General features: G+C 41.3%; 1 protein-coding gene across 7 annotated transcripts in view; it reads right to left on the bottom strand.

The window, feature by feature from the left end:
* ndrg4 (NDRG family member 4) overlaps positions 1–24,915 on the bottom strand; it is a 56,877-nt gene that overhangs the window by 27,961 nt on the left and 4,001 nt on the right. For 4 of the 7 annotated variants that reach the window (XM_034878587.1, XM_034878588.1, XM_034878592.1 and 1 more), the window contains exons 2-3: positions 23,823–23,896; positions 3,739–3,829 (exon numbers count right to left, since the gene is read on the bottom strand). In XM_034878587.1, coding sequence (XP_034734478.1) covers positions 3,739–3,829; positions 23,823–23,896 — 165 coding nt within the window. The remainder of the gene's footprint in view (positions 1–3,738; positions 3,830–23,822; positions 23,897–24,915) is intronic. The other 3 variants (XM_034878590.1, XM_034878591.1, XM_034878593.1) reach the window with 1 other exon arrangement.

Below are 24,915 nucleotides of genomic sequence, written 5' to 3'. Positions count from 1 at the left end.
CCCCAGGGAAGTTGAGTTTGACGCCCCTGCTTAAAGCCAGGCTCCCACCTGTAGCATCACTCTCTGTTCCAGCATCATCAGGAAGGTCAAGCTGCACACTTATAGGCTTGCTTTGGTAGGAACTGGTTGTGGAGGGAGACCTGCTGGATGAAACTGTGCACATGCAACTCTAAACCAGGACCATGCTGCATTCAAGTCATATGGGAAACAGAAAAGGCTGCAGCTGGAATGTTTCTTTCAGGGCCACAGCACAGGATCTTAGACATATTTACAGTCCCAGTCCCAGAAATATCTGTGTGTTAACAGTATTGTTGTGTCTTTTAACAGAAATTGTCCGTACAATGTGATTCACAGTTGAACTTTTGTTTTTTTTCAGTTCAAATTGCCTAATTTGTTCTCCAACAACTTTTGCCGGCCACAGAGGTTGCTTTTGGGAGAGTTTGTCGCTTTTTACATTTTAAAGGTTTTGGTGGCTTTTTTCGACCTTTTGAAACTTTTTACGAGGTTGAGTTGAGATGCATTGAGTGCTTTTACTTTTATTACTTTAGGTACATTTTCAATGCAGATTTTTTACTTGGGACTTGGAGTATTTCTACAGTGTGGTATACTTCTTCCACCGCTGCATGTAAGTGGATCGGAGCTTCAGCCATCCGTGGCCTACTTTATTATTTTTATTTATTCATAAGCAGCGAGGGGTAATGAGGCGGGCCTAACGACCTGTTGCTAGCCCAGCTGATCAGTAGCGTAATTAGTCATTTACATTGATGAAGAACATTTTACGGCTACTTCTATCAACCCATGTGTTGTCCTCCCGGCTTAAAAAATAATGCGACATTTTTTAACATTCTTTTGCATTTTTTAAGGCTTTTCAGATGTTTTTGTTGCGTTTTATTTATTTATTTTTTCACAGTGTTTTTTTTCCGATGTTTTTGACTTCTTTTTATATTTGTGTTGGAGTATTTTTGTCACTTGTGACATCTTTGCGGTTCTGTTTTTTATCCACTAACACCAAATTGTACTTTTACACATACTACACCTCCTTTATATGAAATCATCCCTAATTTCTTTGTTTAAAAAGAAGAAATGTGCTAAAATGTTGAATAAAACACCCATAATTCAATAAAAATAGTGAACTGATCTTTCATTTTACTTGTGAAGAGCACTGTAAGGAACCGTCTGCGTTAATATTGGTTGAAAGATACCTATATTTCCGATATTTGGACCCGAGGACATCACAAGGGTTAAGCTTCAAAGTCAAGAGACGCTGAGACGCTGAGACGCTGAGATGCTGTGTCTCCTGGCTCATGGCTAACACTCTTCATCTTCAGAAATGATGCTTGTCAGGAGCAGAAGAATGGGCCAGTCTGGTTTATGGTTTCTTCCATATGTTGTTTTCAAGCTGTTCTGGCCAGTAATAATCTCGTTGCCTGTTTGCTTTCCACTACAATGAAAACAGCATTTGCATAATTGGCTTTTTAGAATGGAGCACACTTCATCTACATGTGTTCTTCTCCATTCATTATACCAGTTTAGAATTGAATTTTTATGTCATTTTAGTTTACTTTTAGTGTTTGCTATTTCAGTTTTTGCTATTTCATTTTCTTCATATGTAATTAAGGTTCAGTTGTGTGTGTATTTCCACTGAACACGGATGTCTTCACGGCTTTGTCTCTGTGTTAGTTTAGACACAATTTAGACAGTTGGGGGGTTCTTTTTTGGCCAGACCTCCAGACTCCTATAGTTTTGGTAAAATCTTCAGTAGTTCATTATGTGAGTAATAACATAGTCCATTTTACATTCATTCAATACCTTTTGCTCATCATCTGTTTTGTGTCTGTTTACTTTTCTTAGTTTTTGCTTTTACTGTAGGAAACTGCTGCTGCTGTTATAAGGGAATTTCCCCACGGTGGGGACAAATAAAGTATTTTCAAATCTCTAATCTAACAAAATGACTTTACTTGAACTAATCCTCGGGTATGGTGTTGGCGGTTACAGGTAAGGTTTTTCTGGCGGTAACATAGGGCCAAGTGTTTAGCAGCATTTGCATTTACAAAGTACACGGTTGGAGACTAGCCCTGATGTTTCATTAGATATATTCCCGTTACTTGAGTGTCCGATGTGAGGCAACTACGGCACAGCGCCGTTTCATGTCTAGTTGGTTCAGTTTCTGGTTCAATGTCACAATGATAGTTGGCAGAATTTCATGTTCCCACGTTTTTTCGGCATAATATTAGGTTCAAGCTAAAACTACATTTTTTTTTTAACTTGGCAATATAGTTTAAGTTTAGTTTAAGCTTTTCTTGAAAGTTTAAGTTTTTGTTTATTTTCACTTTACAAAAAATATTTCCCCGTTTATTTTCCTTTTAGTTTACTATAATAAGCCGAGTATAATAATGAGCAGGGCCACACAAAATCTGCAGAAGCGGCATTCCACAGAATGTTCCACAGATTCTTCGCAGACTTTCAACAAATTCATTTGAAATAAAAAAAAAAAAAGCCGTCCGCTAAATTTTGCAGATAACCCCTTAAAACAAAAACATCTGAAGATTACTTTTAGGTCTGGTAACAACACATCTCACTGAGCAATGGCTGTTTCAAAAGTAGAAGAGTAAGGAGTGTTTTTTCAGGCATAACTCTTGCCTCTTCATGGCACTTTTCTGTCAAGCTGATCTGGAACATCTCCACTTTTTCCATAATTTATGCAACGAGTGTCTCTCAAACATTCGAGAGCCCTGATTCCGCCGCAGCCTGTTGCTGAGATAATGAGTAGGTGGCTTTGTGTAACCGTCCACTGCCTATTCTCTGTCTTTGCTTTCCTCTTCAGCTCTGCCTCTCTCCATTGATATCATATTCATCTATCAACCATCCATATGCTGGCCCAGGGTTGCGTTGGACCATCTCTTAGTAATGCTGCCATGGGTTTAGACTGCTGGGGGACTTCCTTTGACACTCTGAGCCCCCCTCTCCCCCTTCTCTCTCTCCATCTGTGTGCATTCATGTCCCATTAATGTGTGTTACTAACTCAGCCTCTTCCCCGGAGTCCTTATGTTTTCTGGCCTCGCAGGTTTTCTTGGATTGTGGTCGCACCTAGATAGTGGTTGCTACTATTATTTCTAGTCATAGTTATATTATCTTTGTTGTCACTCTAATTGCTCCAATCCAACACACCAACTGCTTTGATTACTTTGAATCAAAATGTCTGTATGTCTGTATCAGTGTCTCTGTGTCCCAACCGGCAGCGGCAGATGGCCCCCCACCAAGGGGTCTGTCCCAGGTTTCTGCCTCTTTAAAATAGGTTTTTCCTTGCCACTGTTACACCAAATGCATTGTATATGGGGGGAATTGTTGGGTCTTTGAAAATTATAGAGTGTGGTCTAGACCTACTCCGATCCATAAAATGTCTGTAAAGTGTCCTGCAGTAAGTCCTGTTATAAAACTGAATTGGACTTTGTTCTCCACCACTCTCTCTCTCAGCTTAAATGAGCTCTCAACTTTTCATAGCCTTGTTATCAGAATGGCATGGTTGGATGGAGTTCATTAATTTCCTTCTCCGCTGGTAAACAAGCCCATTGTCTAATTATGAGCCATCACAGCTAATGAGCCCAAACATCTCTGTCTTAATACACCAAGAGTTTCACAACGGTTCGTCCTGCTCATACTAATCAGCGTGTGAGCGCCCGGACAGGAGGGTTAGTTTCACAGAGGACACCCACACAGTAAATAAAGCAGGCGACTGACCATGTCTGAGTCCATTCCTCGCTGCTCCGGCAACAGGGGCTTCTCCTCGGTGAACTGCTGCTCCTTCATCCCCGCCATCCTGGACAGCAACCTGCAATCACCATGGCAACATGCACACACATACATCTAGGGTTACACCATTATTTCACTATGCAGAATACTTTTAGTTTGACCTTAAATGAGACATTTGCATGTGCAATACTACCAGTGTGACACACGATGATGGCCTTTGTGATTCAATGGAATGAAAAACAGTCCTCCCTGGGGTAATTACACAAATCCACATGGTGAAATTATGGAAGGACTCAGATCACTAATTAAAGGTTGTACTCAATGGGAATAATGTGAGCAGCTGATAGATGAGGAGCTGATTGGAAACAGAGGAGATGGAATCAAGATGGGAATTAGTTTAGCTGCAAACCTGATTTATTAGGAAATCAGCACAAAACATGAACTGGTACAGTATTATCAGAATTTACTGAAAAGTAAAAACAGGACCAGTGCTGCTTCAGATTCGAGCTGAAGGTAAATCCTTTCCAAACGGATCTTTTCCCGTGGAGTTTTCATTATGCTACAGATTGGTTAGATTTACAGTTTTGACCAACACTCTACAACTTCTCCTTTAATGTTAAGTTAGAGAGATGGATGTAACTGATGATGTCACAGACCCAAATCCGTCAGGGCTTGCAACACCTTGACATTGGTATCAACCCACACACCATCTCTCGGTCTCTTCCCTTCTGTCTCGTTCCACCCTTTGCTCTCTCTCCATCCTCATTTGCCCTCCGTCTTATCTCTCTGGTAGTAGTTCCGAGAAATCTCAGTTTTTATCTGACCCCCTTCAATAGAAAAAGCCAGAAGCCACTTCCAGTAGCTCCCTGCCGCTGATGAAGAGTGTCAGAGACACTACGTTTAAATGAAAATCCACCCAATAAGAAATGATCCACATCAGCCCTGGACAGATTCTTATGGTAAACATTAACAACTCTCCAGCTCTGAGTAGTTTCCTGTCTCTGTGTGACGTGGGCTCTTTAGGAGACCACGTCCTGAGAGTGTTGATTCCAACAGTGGGAGAAGTGAACATGAACACAGATTATAACCCATCCTTACGCCCCATAGGCAACAAAATAAATATTGGACCCATTCTTCAGAAGCCCCATATCTCCAGAACATTCAGACACCAAAATGAAAATTTTCCGACGGACACTTCCGGAGAAAATGAACTTTGTTTGAGACCAGGACCGAACTCTCGCGAGATCTGGCAACACAGAGAAGCTAACGCCAGCTTACGTTTGGGAACGCCCTAAAAAAACTGATTTCTGTGATGTTAAATATGTCTTTTAGCTGCACAAACATTAAATCTAAGCAAAATAAAATGTTAATAAATTTGAATATAAGCTTCGTCCAATTCAATTCATGTTTCAACCCAGGCCACGCCCCTTTAGGAGAAAGGAAGTCAGAATCAGATGTTTTGGCCAAGTATACTTACTACATACAGATATATATATATACTTACATACACAAGGAAGCCGACTTTGGTAGGTGTTAACTCTGTATCATGGAAGTGAATAATACGGTGATAAGATCACGCAGTCCATATAGATATTTTAAAAAAAACAATAAAACAAGCAATGATGATGAAGACTAATAAGCAGACATGCTATTTATAACTGGATGTAAGATTTGATACTTTGCAGTAAGGAGCGCTCCTATTGACTCTGTCCTATCAGTGTGGCTCTAATGAAAGAAGTAGTGAAGACCAGAGCTGTTAAGGATCTTTGAAGTAAAGCTCCTAAGCTGATATGTGACCACTCAGTGCCACTGGCAACAAGACAAAGGGTGTCTGTGTGTCTACAATGGTGCAAATACCTCTAAAGTACTCAAATCAACCTGAGAGCTTTGTTCATGCATCCAAGGCTTTCTTAAATGTTGGCGTAAACAGCTGATGGAAAATGAAATATGTCTGGAAATAACGCATGAGGCAGCTGTGAGACTGAACCAGAACCAGTAGATTTGTGGGCCGTAAAACTAAAATGATGAGCAGGAAGATGGTGAAATGAACAAATTTGGGCCTTACTATACAGAGAGCTGAGCTTATTTTGGACATTTTGATATGAAACACATGGGTATCAAGTTGTATTCAAACACATTTAAAAATGAAATTTTGATGTGTTTTTTTGAATGCCCTTTGACCTCACAGGGTTAATAGTAAGTGTCCTGGCTGTGTTACTGGTACAGTTAATGTCATTCATCATTTAGCTGTAGGATATTCACCCAACACATTTGGGGTAACTCTGGGTAAACACATTCTTCTCTACATGAAGGAGGTCCAGAAATACACCAGGAACCGCTAGATAAACGTGGAGACAGGCACACATTCCTTTCAAACCTAATGATTTTGTTTTTCTCTTCTTGCTCTCCCTCCCACTGTGACCAGTTTATTAAGTGGGTGACTGTGACCTTTCTGAGGCCGCTGGACCGGAGCCACGAAGGGAACAGAGACCAAACAACACCTCCTCTCTTTTTCCTGCTCCCTTTACTTTGTAGCTGCATTTCTGATGTTTTCCTCCCTCATCACCGTTCATATTCTAAGTAAAATAATAAATCGGTGACATGTTTATTTCCTATTCTATTCTATTTCTGAATGACAATAATGCTTTTTTTACAGTTGCTGCACGAACACCTACGGAAAAGGGGGTCACATGACCCGGTTACTCAAGATGAGCTACAGACCTGGCTGTGATCAGTTTCTTGTAGGAACTATTTTCTTTCTACCAAAGTACACCCGCCATCTGTATCACGGCGCAGAAAGAAGCCTCCAACGCATTTTCATGAAAAAATCCGTATGATATCATACAAAAATGTATGCACACCACAACGTATGATATCCTAGGAAATTAGGAGACTGCTGGCTGGTCACGTGACTCCAGGTGGTCATGTGACGTTGGCTGGCTACGAGCTCCATGACGCCGAGCAGCAGTTGCTAGTGGTTTCAGCTGCTTCAGACCTCCGTGACATCAGGGGTAGTTGGTGGTTCAGTTACCCGGGAATAAGGGACTGTGATCCCGGTACAAAGCACCACAACATGCGGTCATATCGGTGGAAACTACAATTAATTTAAATCCCCAAAACATGAGCATTTTGCTGCAACAAAATGACTAAGATTAAAAAGAAGAGATCATGGTTTGGATTAAAACTAAGTAAACTGAAGTAAGGAAAAGGCATTTCCTGGAGGAAAGACTTTAGTTTCCCTGGGAAGTGAACTCCGCTCTCTGGCCTGAAAGTCCAGTGTGTTGACGCCCCCCCAAACCAAAAAATAAACCAAAATGCTTATGAATTACAGTGCTTAACTTTTCATAGCTTTTAGAACGAATGGTTGATGACTAAGCTGAGTCTTCAATTTCCCATTTTCCATTGTTTTTGATTTGGGGGTGAACTGTTCTTTTGAGTGAGATTTGAATGCAGTATTTTCACCACTGAGGGAAGAAGTATTCAGATCCTTTCCTCAATGCCACACTGTAAGAACACTCTGTTAGAAGTAAAAGTCTTGCATGGGAAAAGTTACTTAAGTAAAAGTACTCAATGCAGAAAAATCGTCACGTTATGGAAACTAGAAAAGATCCAAACTGTTCTGTCAACCAGCAAGTGTTGATGGTCTAATCATGTCAGCTGTAGCGAACCGTCGGTCTGAAGACGTTAAAACATTGTATTTTATAAATATTCATGTGTTTAGTGTTCAGAAACCTTACACGCTAATGTGTAAAATAACTAGTAACTAAAGTAACTCGTAACTAAAGCTAAAGTAGAATATTTCTCTCTGAAATGTAGCGGAGAAGTAGAAAGTGGCATGAAAAGAAAAGTACATCAACATTTGGACTCAAGTACAGTACTGGAGTACATGTACAGTATATTGTAGTATATTGTATATTAATGTATTTACTCACATTCCACCACTTCCTTATTGGTGTTTTTAAGCAAAGCACTTTGAATTGCCCTGTCGCTAAAATGTGCTTTACAAATAAAGCTGCTTAGCTTTTTCTTGCCATTGATTTTCACAGTGTGTCATTAGTACTTTAAAGAGTTGTGAAGTCCCCCCCCCCCCCCCCCCCCCCCCCCCCCCCCATTCCTCTTTATTAGAACAATGATTCACCTTACAGGAGGAAACAAACTGCAGAGCTGTGACATTGTGCATGCAGGCTGTTATGCTAAGAGGACTGTTGCACATTTACAAAGTAAGTTTGTTGTCGAGTTGCACAAAGGCCCACGTTATGAAAAGGACCTGGAGATGCACATTCCCATCACCATAGCAACTCGCTGTGCAGAAGGCGAGAGGGGAGAGGGGCGCTGCTTGTGTTTCACTTGATTTTCTTCCTGTTATTAATTTGTTGTGTTTGGTTTGGTGTGTTCAAGTCTGATTTGTCCCTAGTCTCGCATTGCCAGACCTTCCTCCTCAGCGCTGTGGAGCTAATTTTGCCGGCTAAGCTCCGGACAGAGCCACGGTGCCGCTGTTAAATCGTCTCAGGAAGGAAGTTGTTCTGGTGGAACATGTGTATGTTCAGAAGTAGTTTTAGTCATCAACAGAAACCTCAGATTGGACAGATAGTCTAGCTAGCTGTCTGGATTTACCCTGCAGAGACCTGAGGACCAGGTAACCATAGTCCTCAGATTGGACAGATAGTCTAGCTAGCTGTCTGGATTTACCCTGCAGAGATCTGAGGACCAGGTAACCATAGTCCTCAGATTGGACAGATAGTCTGGCTAGCTGTCTGGATTTACCCTGCAGAGATCTGAGGACCAGGTAACCATAGTCCTCAGAAATCCACCAGAGTTTAGAACGTCAACACAGAGACAGAGGAAGGGGACGGACATCCATTCAAAAATAAGGACATACGTTAGCGGCAACAAGAGGATGTAGACTTCCCTGGCCCTGACCTGCGGGGGGCTAAATTACAACAAGCATACACGTCACGTCAGGGACATCATCCTCATTTCCAAAGGGAGAGGGACAGATTGTTCAGGAGGAGGATTTTTATGGAAAAGATCCTATACCATTTGTCTCACCAAATTGAGGATTCCAACGCAATTCTGAAAAACTTCATTTATGATTGATGGAAACACAAACACGTGTGGGTAGTGTACGTGGTCCAGGGGACAAAGCCTTATTTTAAATGGAAGGGCACACTTGCGACTGACTTTGGAGACAGCTTCAGGAAGATCAACTCAAAATGCATTATCCAGTCTGAGTATTATCTTAAGCTAGAATCAAAGGTAGCCCTGGATGAGAAACGGCAGCAGTCACAGCCCAGACGGCTGAACAGACAAAGAAAAGAGCGCCACCTACACACATTCCAACGTCATTGACAGATAATCCAAAGAAAATGAACACTGTGCCGCCCACAGGCAGCGCAGAAGTAAACACTGAGCTTATTTCTGATTCAAAAGAACACAAAACAACAAGCCTCCCAAGGACAACCTCATTATTATTTCCCTTGTTTCTACCTTGGGTTTCTTACTTAATCACTTCCAGTGATTTACAATTTTGCTTCTAGGACTATCTGTGTTCATCATTGTGGATTTGTTCTCAATTTTGCATTTCTTTGAGAACGCCCCCCCCCCCCCCCCCCCCCCCCCCCCCCCCCCCCCCCCCCCCCCCCCCCCCCCCCCCCCCAAGGCTTGTGTGGTAATTGATCCATCAGCACAAAACTTAATTACACAACTCCAACATGAGATCCACCTATACAACATGTTTTATGTGTATCTGTCACTGTACACATACACGTAGTAACACATTTTTAGGAAATATTTTTGGAAAATCAGCTAAACATTTATTTAGAAGCGTTCATTGATTTTAGTTGTTATTTATCAGATATTGATTTGTGGCCTTCAATGTTTTACTGACCTTTCACATTGATTGCTGATTGATTATAATATCCAGTGCCTATTTCCTGTAGTATCCAGCAGACACAGAACAACATTATCATTCATTTGGCATCATGATAAAGGTCACCTGATGAATGTAAATTTAACATTCACTCTCCTTGTATGGTGTGTGTCCATATCATGTTTTTTTCATGGATGAGATCACCCTGCTTCCCAGTATTGCACACTTGTATGCTTGCCATCAGTTTCTCTACACCGACACACTTAGAAAACTGTTCACACCTTCCTACAACCGCGCTAGCTGCAGCTGATTGGACGGCCGCGCCACATGGGACTGTCTGATCCCGGATTTCAAAACCGACCATGATGTCAGCTCGTTCAAGGAACAATATGTTATTTTGTCTTTTCTGACAGTTTTTTCCCAAACTCTTTTCCCTGTGCACCTCCTTCTCTGTCTCCCAGCCTTCCATTCCTTCTTCCAGCTGTCTTTGGCTGTCTTTTGTCTTTTGTCACAGCATGTCTCTCTTCTAACCCTCTCGTCACTGCTAATATGTCACTCTTCCTCCTTCCTGTTAGACGTGTAAACGCAGCTGTATCTCCCGTGGATTTGATTCTGCCCTGCAGCTCAGGCTGGAAACCTGCATATTTTTCTATCCTGCTTCTGTCCAAAATCTGTGGTAACCAATCACAAACTGGCTTATCCACTGGGCACACTATTGGTGGGTTTATAACGATGACGATAGAGAAGCAACAGCAAGCAGCTTTTTGTTTACATTCAACATAGCGGCCACCGAAGCGCAGCAACCCGTTGACACCGTACATCACCCAGATCGTTAATCTGATTGGTTGAAGGACTGTCCAATTGCATACAGTGTCATATGAACTATGCCAGTTGAGCACACCTCTTGTGCATGGAAAATACAGAGCAGTCTAATTTCATCCTGTTTCATCCCTCTCTTTCTCGCTATCTCTATCCACTCTGCCATGCTTATGTAAGACAGCTGGTTGTGAAATCAATTACCGTTGCATTACACTGGCTATATTTGGTCCCATTATGCCACTGCTGCCTGTGGAAAGACACCAGTGCTGTCCTCCTCTGCTTTAATGCCTTGTCTGGTGTCTAACTTTGCCTTTCACCCATGGTGATGTTGTGCTTCTTCACTGTAACAAGAGACCCCAGTACATGTAGTTTAGGACTTTTATGTGATTGTGTGTCTCCTGGTTAGTCTTTGTACAACATTTGTGTGTACACAAATTGCGAATTTGTGAGCATTGAAATTGTGTGGACTGCCTGTTGATAATTTTGTCTGATGATCACTTTATACTGCAGCAAGACGGCTAAACAACTACTGTTTAGATTGGGAAGAAATGTGGAGCCTTGTAGTCCCCAGAGGATAGTTCCTAATCATTTTGGGGACTCGGTGACGTTTCTGTCTAATGTTCTTCATTTTCAAATGACAAACTCTTTGGCTCTAATTTCCACTTGATAAACCTCATAATTAGGTATCTTAAAGACTCTGGACAAATTTCTAAGACATTTGTTGTAGTCAAGGTCCCCATGAAATTATTCCTTATGGTTCTTTTATGGGATTGCTATAAAACTTACTTTTTTGGTAGGTCAGTGTGATAGGAAGAGATATTTAGTCTATAACGATGACGTTCCACTTCCAGGATTGTTTAGGTGCCGCAGGATATTCCACATGAGGACCTGTTAAATTCCACTTTCTTTGAACTGTAATTATGACCTCTGGTGGATTTCTGAGGACTATGGTTACCTGATCCTCAGGTCTCTGCAGGGTAAATCCAGACCGACTATCTGTCCAATCTGAGGACTATGGTTACCTGGTCCTCAAATCTCTGCAGGGTAAATCCAGACCACTAGCTAGACTATCTGTCCAATCTGAATTTTCTGTTGACAACTAAAACTACTTCTGAACGTACACATGTTCCACCAAAACAACTTCCTTCCTGAGACGATTTAGCAGAGGCCCCGGGGCTCCGTCCGGAGCTTAGCCCCGCCCAAGATGATTGTGATTGGTTTGAAGAAATGCCAATAAACCAGAGCAGGTTTTTTCTCCCATCACGGAGTACTGTGTGAACTCACCAGACCTTCCTTCACAGCGCTGTGGAGGAGGGTCTAGCAATTTGAGACCAGAAGATTTTAAACCACCACACTTGAAGTTAGAAATGTGTACAAAATTAAAAACAGATTAATTACAAGAATATAATTCATAGCCCAGTACAATGAAATAAATGAAGCAACGTCAAAAAGATAGGTTTTCATCCTTGATTTAAAAGAGCTAAGAGTTGTTGAGGTTGGCCACGAGATCAGATTCGGCCTGAGACCAGTTGTAATGATCTTTGGTGGATGTATTCCTTTTTTGTAACTGTCTGGTATTGATGTTCTTGTCTGGAAATGGGGTTGATTGTGTAATATGCTGTTTTGGACTATTTAAAAACACGCCACCTGCCTTTTCTATAGCTTTATGCAGACCTATTAATGTGATGCATACCCAGTTAACATTAAAAAAAGATATATGTATGTACATATATATATATATATATATATATATATACATACAGTATATACATATATACATTCTTAACATTGTCACATAGATAGCTAATATATTAAAATATATTTGCACATTATTACAGATTTTACCTCCTCCGTTTTAGGAATGTGTATTGTACCTGATGAATGGATGAATGGATCAGTGAGACATGTGGCCATCACAGTGCACAGCGGAGAGCCTAACTTCTAAGCCTCTCTTTATCCCTCAACCCACTGTGGTCAGGCAGCCAAATAGCCAGTGGGTGAGAAGTTATTTACAGGCCTGTTTTCTATGTCCACTCTTTCCTGAAGGAACACTGCCAAAAAATAGCCTTTTCTCTCAGAACAAGTGGCTTTTTAGTTTGTAGTTCGGGGAAAAACTGTCTTCTTTTACAGCAGTCTGTTGAGGAGAACAAAATGGACCTGTCCTCTTTCTTTTCTCTTGCTCCTTGGTTCCTTTTTTACAGTTCTGCCCAGACATACAGTTGCTATGACAACCAAGCGTAGTCTGGCTTAGAGTCAGGCTCACCTTCTCTGTTTTCCCACCATCTTATGAGAGCTGGCACCATAGCATGAATACTATCATTGCAAATGCATTGTCATTGTTTCAACTAATCAATTTGGCGTTCCTGCTCTCCCCTCATCTTTGTCACCAAAGAAGAGGCCAAGTCAAGTTTGAGTCCCCCAGTGTAAGAGTGTAAGAGTCCATGCCCGAGTCCCTAAAGAAGAGTTCAAATCAAGTCACCAGTGCCAGCATTTGCGTCAAAGTCCAAGTCCAGAGTTCTAGTCATCAAGGTTGAGTCTGAGCTGAAATCCAAGACATAAATGTTTTTTAAATATCAAAGCATATAAACTTTCTAAGAGTACAAATATGATGCTGAAAATGATTATAAGAGAGGCTCTTTAAAAGACTGAAATTCAGCATAAGAAGGAAACTAAACTAAAATCTTACTTTCACCTGGGAGAGTGGTATTAGCGTCCCATTTAATTTCGTGTTGTTTCTATAACTTTCTTACATAATGTTAACTAATGCCACAACATAATTTTAACCCAAACCATAATATTTTACTAAACCTCAGCAGTTTTGTTGCCTAAACCTAACCAAGTTATATGTGCTTTGTTTGAACTGACTCCCAGAGCGTTAGAAATTGAAGGTGTCCTGACGGCACAAATGGCGATCGTAACCTTATAAATAGATGATTACACCTTTTAAACCTCATAGTAGGTGTAGAAGGTCCCTTTTAACTCAAATCTATGAGGCTTAAAATTGGTGTCCCTGCTCTCATGCTTTAAATTACACACTTTAAGAACATGTTGTTCTCCATTCACACTTACTGTACATCTTGTCCAATTACACCTCATAGTTACACCATGGTAACCTTTTCCTCCTCCTTCAATTCATGTAGGGTTATGTGACTCCTTTTGTCTTGTCTTTGTTAATTCAAATAACACAGGTCATTCACAGGTTGGGGTTAAAACGCAGAGCCCGGGATAGGTACTACGAGGGCCACGGGTACAGGGGGACCACTTTAAAACCTCTTTGAAAAAAAGGATTTGGTTATTTTGAAAGCCTTAAAAAGGGATCCAGATATCAAAGGCAGGTTAAAGGAATCACTGGACAGGGCGGTCAGCGGCAGTATAAAACTTTATATCAAAGATCACCTCCACACCTACCCTGGCTGCTCTTCGGGAAGGATAATATAAATGCCCCAGTGTCACAATTAAAAGTCCATAAAAGACACACAAGGCCTTTCTAGAGAAGAACCCTGTTAGGGTTGTTCGTGTCCCGGTGGTACTACTCATAGGAAAACAGGTGTTACAACACAAACCAGACTTCCCTCAACTAGTCCTCTAGGTGCCTAAACGTAACTGTCGCCGCTGCATGACAGTCAATTCATGTCAGCTAAATGGAATTGCAGCAACCGCTGTCAAAACCATGACTTACGGTGCGTTACCTGGCTCACCTGAGTCACCTTTTGTTGGCTAAACTTAACTGTTAAGACCGCTAAACTCAGCGGTCAGGTCTCCCTAATTTTAAATATAATATGTTGTTGTGCCTAACGTTTTGTACGATATCATACAAACTGGTTTATGAGAATGGGTTTGAATGAGTGAATACGTTTGTGTGTTATGTTTGAGTGATGGAAGGTTTGGATTTTTTGATCCAATCAGCCAATGACAATGGAGCACTTTGAGGGGATGCAAGGACAGTAAAGAGAGAAACTTCCTGTAATAGGGGGAAATCAATTGCATGTCCATGTGAAGGGGAAGCATCAGCTCTGATGCAATGACTGAATCAATACCTTAATAACTGGGACAGCAGAAAGAGACACAGCCAGAAAGAGAGAGAGAGAGAGAGAGAGGGAGATAGCAAGGAGGGTAACCTGTGACAGCAACAGGACAGCGTTAGGAAAGGGTTTTTCAGTGGTTGGGACTGGTTTGTCCATGGTAAATGATAAGAGTAGAGAACCCCTCAATAAAAGCACTGAAGTTGACACAGAAAAGTGACAGATTGAATAATCCTTTACTGTTGTTTCTGTTGCTCAACATACCAAGAAAGCTGCTCGGTTGAAGAATTCTACGTGTTGAGTAAAACTCCCTCACCTCCCTTCTCTCCACCTCTCTTTCCTTCGGTCTGACAAGTCCTCACAATATTCACGGATGGGAGAAAAACATGCTCTGGTTTATTCTTTAAACTAATGACAATCGTCTTGCACTAAGCATAGTAAAGCTCAACGGAGTCTCTGTTAAAAAGCCCTCGGATAGGAAGTTGTTTTGGTGGAACAAGTGTACGTTCAGAAGTAGTTTGAGTCGTCAACAGAAACCTCAGATTGGACAGATAGTCTAGCTAGCTGTCTGGATTTACCTGCAGAGATCTGAGGACCAGGTAACCATAGTCCTCAGATTGGACAGATAGTCTAGCTAGCTGTCTGGATTTACCCTGCAGAGATCTGAGGACCAGGTAACCATAGTCCTCAGATTGGACAGATAGTCTAGCTAGCTGTCTGGATTTACCTGCAGAGATCTGAGGACCAGGTAACCATTGTCCTGCCTCTACACAAATGTATTAATAACTAACAGATGGCTGCCATTCTTCAAAAAGGCTAATAGCCCTCTAAAGGATATGGATGCTAGTTGTCTCTCTCTCACTCTCACTCCTCCTCCCCTTCCCTGAGATCACAGACTGCCTCGATGCTTCTGCTGGCTGATGAAGAGCTTTAGAAGATGGAGTGACTGGTAAAGTACAAGTGACAAGGACACACTGTTACAGATCTAGTACTTCAGCCAGTTAGTAGACAATTATGCATATGATTTTCTATTTCTGCCAACCACTCTCCACTTAATTAGAAAACAATGCTCCTGTAAAGGTCCTATATTATGCTCATGTTCAGATAGGTAGTTGTATTTGGGGTTTCTACAAGAACATTCTTACATGTTTTAATGTTTGAATAACACTACTTTCTCATACGGTCTGTCTAGTGCTTGTCTCTTAAAGCCCCCCTCCCCAAAAAGCCCAGTTGAGGGTGTTGCCAGGTCTTCCATCTGCGCTCTGCGAGTCTCTGCACCGTCATCGAAGACGGGGAAAGACAGCAAGGGCACTGTAGCAGCACTTCCTACCAATATAATGTATTTTTGTGACACCACAATCATACAGAAGTCCTGAACTGTCCAGAAGACATAGGACCGTTAATAGCATTCTTTGAATAAAGTTGCTAGCAATGCTCGCGGCATGGTTCCATGGATGGCAGTGTTGTTCTGTCAGCAGGCCCACCATCAGGTCCAGACAGAAATGCCTCAACAACCTATGAAGGCTTGCCATGAAATGTGATACGCCTCTTCATGGATCTCAGATCATGGGTTTCAATAAATTTGATCACGTTCCGCTGCTCTATCTAGAGCCAGCAGCAGGTCCAAAACTTCCGTCAGGCACCGACTTGTTCGCTAGTGCTGTCTTGAGGTTGGCTTTTTTCTTATTTACTGAAATAACCAATAACCAACAAATATTGGACGGATGGCCATAAAATATGATATAGACAGTAATGTCCCCCTCAGGATGAATTGTAATCACTTTGGTGACCCTCTAAATTTTCATCAGACGCCATTACCAGGTCAAATTCTTATTTTGTCCAATACTTGATACCAATACTTTGTGTTTACCGCTGATTTACAAATGTTCCAACGCTACCATTCTAAATTCAGATGGTAAACGTACATACTTTCTGAACATCAGCATTCACATGCTCAGTGTGAGGAAAGAACATCTGGCTGAAGGAACGCTGTGCCCAAGGACAGCCTCGAAGAGCTGCTGAAGTGGCGGAAGACTTTCAGTCTTGTTACAAAACACAGACTGGAAATTGACTTTTTAAAGCCTATAGTCAATAAAATAGGTGTCCACTGTAGTTCTGGTTCACTGAGCTTTTGCTTCACTTGGCAGAGTCCCTTGTTAAGTGAGGTAAAGCCTTAAAATTGAGAAAAAAAGAGAGATACAGGGGATTCCTTCACTACCTGTTTCCAGAAAGTCAATTTTCCATGTAATGTTTTCTGTAATTCTCTATACTTTCAATAAAATTAACAAAGTTGCTTAAACATTGCAACAGTACAGTACATCCGTTGACCCACTGGATATGAGACGCTTTACAGCATGTGTTACAGATTGCATTTCAGAGCATTCGATCCCCATTCCAGTCTTTATCATGCAACAACTGGATGGTGTTACTATACTTTTTATACCTTTAGATTCACTAGTCTCATGTTTTAATCTCTCTGAGATGGATGTTTTTACTGTTTTATGAACATTTGATTGCTTTGCAAGAACATTTCAAGAATGAAGAATTTTGTGTTGCTTCTGAAAGCAAAGCTTTGGTTTCTGAAGGGGGCAAGTCACCACTAGGTCTGGGTAGCGGATCCAATACTTTTTAGGCACCAACCATGGTATCGAGAACGACAAAAATGCTTCCACAATCAATACTAACACTTAATGCCTGATGATTAAATATCATCAGCATCAGTGAGCCAATAAGCGTGCTTCTACCAAGATCTGACAATGTCAGTGATTGGCTGTCTGACCTAATGTAACATGTCGTAGAGACATGGAGGAAGAACTAATGTTTAATGTTGTAATTTCTTTTAGTCAAAATGGATTTCATGAAATTATTACTGAAAAGATCCTCATTCAGGAACCCGTATTGAAGTCATAATATTGGTATCACTACCAATATCAAATTTATTTTAATGATACCAAGCCCGAGACATTACATTATTAGCTGATTTTGCAGCAGTCTATCCCATCTATATGTGCTGTCTCATATCATTCCTGATGACTTTGTGTATTTCAGTTGTTGGTGTTATAGAAATAAGTGGGTGCTTCCTCCAGTCAAGCAGAGTGGAGACATGCCCCGCCATTCACTTCTATACATCAAGGGTCACATCACCATCATCCAGCCTGTTGGTCTGTGTGGTGAGCACAAAGATGCAAAATGAACAGAGACCTGCTGCCGACATGCTGACATCTTTTTACACACCTTATTGCAAAACAGATTTGGCATAATCATGTCACTGCTAGTATTTAAATCCCAGTTAGTACCTCAGCTCTCCCCGCCATTTTAAGTGAAACTTTTAATTATTTATAGCTGCTGAGTGTCTAGAGGAGTCTTCTGCGGAGAGAAGCGTGAGTAGAGATATCAATGTCGGAGTGGAGGATTAAATATTAAATATCTGCCATTTCTTCTGCCATAAAAAGCTTCCATGTCAGCGCTGTCAGATGAAAGCTTTGGCTCTAAGAAAGTGTTACAAACGGCATCCAAAAAGTCAGCTTCACCGGCAAGAAGAAGAGCAGCCACGTTTGGGGAGAAAAGGCTGCGTGTTTTTGCATTCATACATACTGTATTCATAGCATACAGCAAACTGACCCAGGCAGAACAAAAGAGAAGTAGAGGACACAGGGAGTGTCCAGTCACACAGTGGTGTGCTCACACTCCTGTCGTCGGATTTGGGCTGAGCGAGGCCGCACCACCTTAAGGGTCTATGTTTGTGCTGAATGTAGCAGCCCCTGTGCAGGGGACGGCTAATATTAGATTCCAGCAGTGAAGACGTCACAGGACAGAGGACTGAACCTGTTTAGTCTCCAGTCTTATTCATTTAGTTACTTGGAGTGAAAGACAAAACTAACATGCCAATTTTTACACCAATATGAACAGGTGAGACAGTGTATCATCTCCATAGCAACGACTCTCTGTACTTGCGTTCTAACATCAGACAGGCTTTATTGTAGCTGGATATTATGTATTTGTAGCTTATACAATATGAATGAGGACAGTGATAGGGCTGCACGATCTGGAGAACCATTCATATTGTGATTGTGATTTCCAATACTGCAATTATCACTGCGATAAAATGGCATCATGAGTTTACCTGATTATCAAGGGAAATGCAGAAAAGAACTAACACTTTGAAATGTGCATCAGATGGATGGTCAAATGTTCGTGTGAGATTTGATCGAGCGATTCACACGTGATCACGTGATGTCGAGTGCCGTGAGCTTTCCAGCACCCCCTCGCCAGTGGTGGAATGGAACCGTGTACATTTACTGCAGTACTGTACTAAAGTAGTCTTTTCTTTTCACGCCACTTTCTACTTCTAGGCCACTAGATTTTCCAAATATTGTACTTTTTACTACCTTTGACTACATTAATCTGACAGCTTTAGTTACTATTTACTTAGAAAAATTAGATTTTTAGACAGCATACACATGTAGTTTATCTAATCTAATGTATAATTATAAATTGAATTACCCAGCAACATAACGGCCAACACTTCCAGCTGAAATGAATAGACCATTAAACACTTGATTGACATTGTTTCCAGTTTGTAAAATATGAGGATTTGTCTGCATTGAGTACTTTTACTTTTAATACTTTAATCACATTTCCCTGATGATACTTACAGACTTTGATTTAAGTAACATTTCCATTTTGTGGGTGTGACTTGTTTGCCTTGTCATCACTGAGAGACGCAGCCCTAATAATTTTGCACACATTTACATTTGTGATATATTTTGACAATCTAAAAATATTGGGACACATTGATTTCAGATCTATTTGTGACTGTTTGGTATTAATCGAAGAGTGAAAACACAATGCCAAGTGATTTAGTTAGTCGAGTTACATTTTGAGTTCAATGTCTAGATTCTTTATAAGCCCCAGCAGTGACGACACACTGCATCCCAAGAATAACTTTATGCATAACACAACTAAATCCTGCTCTGAAATAGAACCTAAAATATGTTACCAGCTTTGAAGGAGTGTGTTAGACGGATGAGAAGCTGGCACTGCCTGAGATGGGAGTGAGCAGGTGTGATTAAAGTGAAGCACAGTTTTGCATGCAGTATATATTAACTTGTCTCCTTAATTCCACTTTAATTGGACCACGGACAAGAGGCCAGTGGCACTGATGTGGTCACTTTTACCTTTTTTTTTGTAATTCTGGAATGCTAATTGAGCACACTTTTAATCATCACCTTGTTCACAGCTGGGACTGTGCTTGGCAAATCTGTGAATAAAGTCTGAAATAACATCTTGTTCTAATGCTAAAAAAGTATGCCAGAAAGATAAAACACAATATTTACAGGTGCTTGCACTGTGACTGTTATCTCTACCAAGGTGTAAACCATGACCTAATTCCCAATATCCATTTTACTGATTGTCATGTTGTCGAACACCGTTGATATTCTAGTATATATTGCAGAATTGACCATAAAGTTGACTCGGTTTGACTTTATTGGGGATTTTACATGGTAGAAAGTTCAGCTAGAATCTGTCACAGTCGGTCTACAGAAAGCCCAAGGGTTGATGCCTGCGCGGTACGCCCGTGTTGACGTCGACATGAGCATCGAGTGCTATCTAGCATCTACCATCCCATGAGCATCTTTCTATCATCATCAACCTACATGGTCCATCATATTATCACTTAATAGTGTTCTTGCAGCTTTGTCGCAACATGTTGGGGAAAACCCTTTCCTATTTGAACATAAGAAATGCACTTTTGTATGCAACGCCAGATCCATAAAGAAGTGCTTTTCCCAGTTTGTTGAGGAAGAACTTGACTGTCCTGCATAGAGCCTTGACATCAACCCATCCAACTCCTTGGTGATGAACTGGAAGCCTCTCACCAACATCGGTGTTGGGCCTCTCTGATGCTCACTGAACCCAATCATTTACCATCCACCAGCCACAGTAAAACACTCCATCTTAGCGTCATAACCAACATTTACACAATATGACTTATTAAAATTGGCTCAAGCTAAATGGCACTGCTGGACCTTCCACCAGACGCACTGAAAGATTCAACCGAATGTCCACTCTAGTGGGTGTGTTTAATGGTCGGCCCGCAGGGCTGCGGGGTGGGTGCCAGCAGGCCAGACGGGCAGACAGTGTGTGGCTACCAGCAGTACCCTGTAGGGTGAGGGGAGTGTTTGTCGGACTCCTTCCTGAACCAAACCGTGAACCAGATGTCAAGGAGCAAAGCTCAGTGGAGCATGCGGAGGGGATCAATGGTTTCCTGAGCAAACCGCAGCCGCTTCCTTCAGGGACACATGGCTTTATTACAGCGTCCAGTGAAAACAGGTCACAACCCAGAACCCCAACAGCTGATTGTCTTCCATTTTAATTTCTGACTGGGACTGGAGGTGTAAAGCTAAATTACGTGCACGGTATAGATAAACATATATTATATATAGACATGAAGGGGTCATCCTTCTCCAGAGAGAGAATGTTTTATCAGATCTAAAGAAAATCTATTGGCAATAACCTATAAACCTATAATAGGTAAAAAGGTAAGGTAAAGATAAACGTGTTTCTTTGCATTGCAGTGCATTTGAGAACGCTAGGGGGGGGTGTGGTCTCCTTAGGGTCAATCGGTGGGACATCAGCATCTGATTTAAACAACATGATTTCATGTTGTTTATGGAGAAGGAGAATCAGGAAATGAGTTGGGGGAGAATTGCAATGCTACCGAGCCGCGACGTATAGTTACATTTTTCAATAGGTGACACACAGGGGTCTCCATAAATCCATAAAACGTTACTTTTGGCCTTTACATCTCATTATTACATTACATTACATGTCATTTAGCTGACAGTTTGTCTTTATGTCAGAGGTTGCACACCTCTGGAGTTCCTAGGGGTTAAGTGCCTTGCTCAGGGACACATTGGTAGATGTATCGCAGTGGGAACTCAGCCCGGGTCTCTCACACCAAAGGCATGTCTCATATCCACTGCGCCATCACCACCCACATCCCAGTACCCATTATATTCATTTAGTAGCTATTGCTAACATTAGGTTGAGTTTTTCCTCTGATTGTTGCTACCTCACAGACACTAGAGGGAATTTGATGAAGAGGATGATCCTTGCCTGGCTACTATCTTTGTTCCGTACAAATAACCCACTAATTAATGTATTTTAGCTTACTACCAAAGCTCACATTTCTATTTTAGCACCAATCTGTATTCAGCAACATTTCAAATCATTTTCTTTTGTTTTTGCTGAGAGCACGGGCCATTCAGTTTTTCTAATAAATAGTATCTCAACTCACATAAAACTCATCTTGAGGGCAAAATGCTGAATCATTTCCATCACATATAAAACTGTTGCCCCTGGTGTGCCAGCAGGTATTTTAATGGACGTCCTCCATTAGTGGCCACAGCGCAGGCATTCAATAACCAATATGTCAACAGCAGCCATCACTTAATTAATGGATCCCGTTCTCTCTAACACATCATGACATCCGTTCTGGTTTGGGACAAATTCTCCTACTAAAGGCTTTTTTTCTACAGTGATCACTTAAACACAAAAACTGTACATTTCTTTAAAAATCAGGAACATATTATCATTATTACCACAGATATCCCACTCTTTGGTGCAGTTGCTGAAATGAAGATGAACCATGTTGCATACACACTGACACTCCAGAATAATAACATGTAATATTACGCATGCAGAGATGTGTGGAACGTGCAGTTCCTTCCAGACTGACTCAGACAATCACACAGGACAGCCAGCATCCAGGCTGGCATTTCAAAGGTGATGGGGGACACTAATGGATAACACACACATTGAGAGAAGAGAAATGTGTGCGATCATGTTGTTATGCTCCACTTCTATCTGCTTACAATAATATTAACCAATTAGGGGTGGGATTTACCTAAAAATCACCCAATCCAATGGTATCCAGTCTTTTTGTTGTTAAGGATCTGAAAACATACTAGGGAGTTACAAGATCTGTTCCAGTGTGGGCCTACTGTTCTTTTTTAACACTGGATTGTTGCCTGGGCTACAATGAAACAGGGGTGTGAAATTATAGATAAATATAAATATGGGATATGGGAACATATTTATTGGGAGTCTCGTTATAAAATTGTACCATGTACTTGAAGAATTGCAGTAATAAATGTGAATTGGTTCAGCCAATTTTTGAACCTAGTAAATGCGTAACAAAGGACATTGGACCCTAAGCTAGCATCTACAAGCTAAATGTAATTAAATGGTCCAAAGCTGTAATTTAATTAGTGTTCATATTTACTAACCCTTTGGCATACAGTTTCATGTAACTGCAGGTTTTATGAATGCTTTTAAGTGCATAAATGCAGATCACAGAGATCCATTTTCATCAATCTATCATCTCATTTAAGGCCAACAACATGCCATGTAGTGATTAGTGAGACATTTAAGTCTAAAAGAAGCTCACATGCACAACTACAACCCAAAACTAATTGGGCATGGTGTAACTGGGAGCACATTTAAGCAAATGAAAGTATATCATATTGTATTATTATTAATTGAATGGAATCAATAAGCTCAAGAGGTTTGCAAAGCTGATTTAAAGGGACTGTATTTGAAATACTGAGAAAAAACAGCAGGCTGCCTCCACACAGCTCTCACAGACTGTTCCCCAATACCAGAAATACAGTATCCATGTTTGTCCGTGGGCACGTGCACTCACAGCCAAACCAAGAAAAAATCTACAGAGAAGCTCAGATTGCAACACACAGAGGAAGTGTGACTTCATGCTCTGCTCAGGACGCTATTCCTATACTCCATCTTTATATCTTTACATTGTAAGTATTTGTTTTCTCCTACATTAATGTTCTGAATGTTGCAGTCCCTTTAAAGACATGCATATTTGTGGTGTCTGGTTCTGATGTACTGTATAAACAAAATTAAAAGGGATCAGCATATTGCTCATGTTGTAAAAGGATCACCGACAGTGTGTCACCTGAATAGGTTGGCACCAAATGGTGTTGAGGGACTTTTTCAGTTTCAGGGTCTGGCTTTGTCCAGCCTAATTCCAAGCATCTGTTCCAGTATGTTATGATTTTAAAATAAATTCTCAATAAAAATCTTTCAGATGACAGATGGACTACTCGTCCTGCTGCGTGTGTTCTTGATAACTTCATGATGACTTCTCATTGGATCTGGGGGCTTTTGCCCACCGCTGCAGAATGAATATGTAAAACACTTTGACTGATTGACAGAATGGAACGGATGGACGGGAAATGCCATAGATAAATCCACACAGGCTGGAAAAAGGAGAGACCTGTGTGGCACGGTATGGTACGTAATGTAGGTAGGTACAGTGGCATCACGATCCTACGTACATGGTCTGCAGGAGGCTCTGTGGAACCGTGCAGCCAGCCTTGGGAGGGAAGTTCCAAAACAATCCAGGCCCCATCTAGCAGTGGGTATAAAAATACAAGAGACAAGAGCTACTGTACTGGTGTTGGTGCATTGCAGGTGCAAAGGCAGTAATATGATTCACAGAATTATAAGAGGAGACTCCATGCAATACAACTACACAGAGCAGACAGAGGGTATCAGAAGTTAGGAGAGAGAGATGAATAGGATCCTGTGGAACTGGCCATAAGGGAGAGAGTTGTGAAGGTTAACAATAAGAAGACTGTTCTGTGGTCAAGTGATTGCCACTATCAAAGTTATTAAATCTCATTATCAATAACAAATCCAGTGTGAAGTCTGCAAAGCTGCATAAGCCTCTAAGAAGTGCAACACATACTGTGATTTGCATAAATATCAATCTCATTTGCCAACAGATCCAAGGAAGCTAACTGATTAGATTAAAAGGAACATTGAACTAAGAGGAACAGATATTAGCATGCAAAACACATAACATTGCTTTTCCAGTGGCTCACTGGCAGTGCCAAACTTCATTGTTGAAAATGTCAGTGGGTGGGAGGGGCTGGCAGCATGAAAGTGGGGTTTGGGGACTTCAAGTAGTTCCAAAATAGATAGAAGAAGAAACACAGAGCCAGCCTCAGAGACGTCTAAACCACTGACTCACGAGTAGTGATCAGCAACTGTATAAATCATAAAAACACATATTAGGGCGCTTTCCCACCTGGGCTGTTTGGTCCTGTTTATTCTAACCCTGGAGTTTTCCGCTGGACAGTTGGGTTGGTTGGGGGTGGTGTGGACCCAAATACCAGACTCTGGTCTGCCTGAAGGTATTGGGCTCGGTTTGCCTTCAGGTGAACCTGAGTTCGGTTCATTTTAGGTTGAAACTCCATCCGACCCAAAAATAGGATGTGAACCAGAAACAGCGCCTTTATTAGTTTTTATTCTTTTATTTGAATTTTAAATGAATTCAAAGTTGGACACAATATACAAACTTATGGGATGATAACTTTCATATCCACAAAGTATGCTCATACCCCACTATGGGGGGGGGGGGGGGGG

This window comes from Etheostoma cragini, chromosome 8 (genome assembly GCF_013103735.1).
Source record: "Etheostoma cragini isolate CJK2018 chromosome 8, CSU_Ecrag_1.0, whole genome shotgun sequence".
Lineage (NCBI taxonomy): Eukaryota > Metazoa > Chordata > Actinopteri > Perciformes > Percidae > Etheostoma > Etheostoma cragini.
This window is presented reverse-complemented; position numbering and strand designations above follow the sequence as displayed.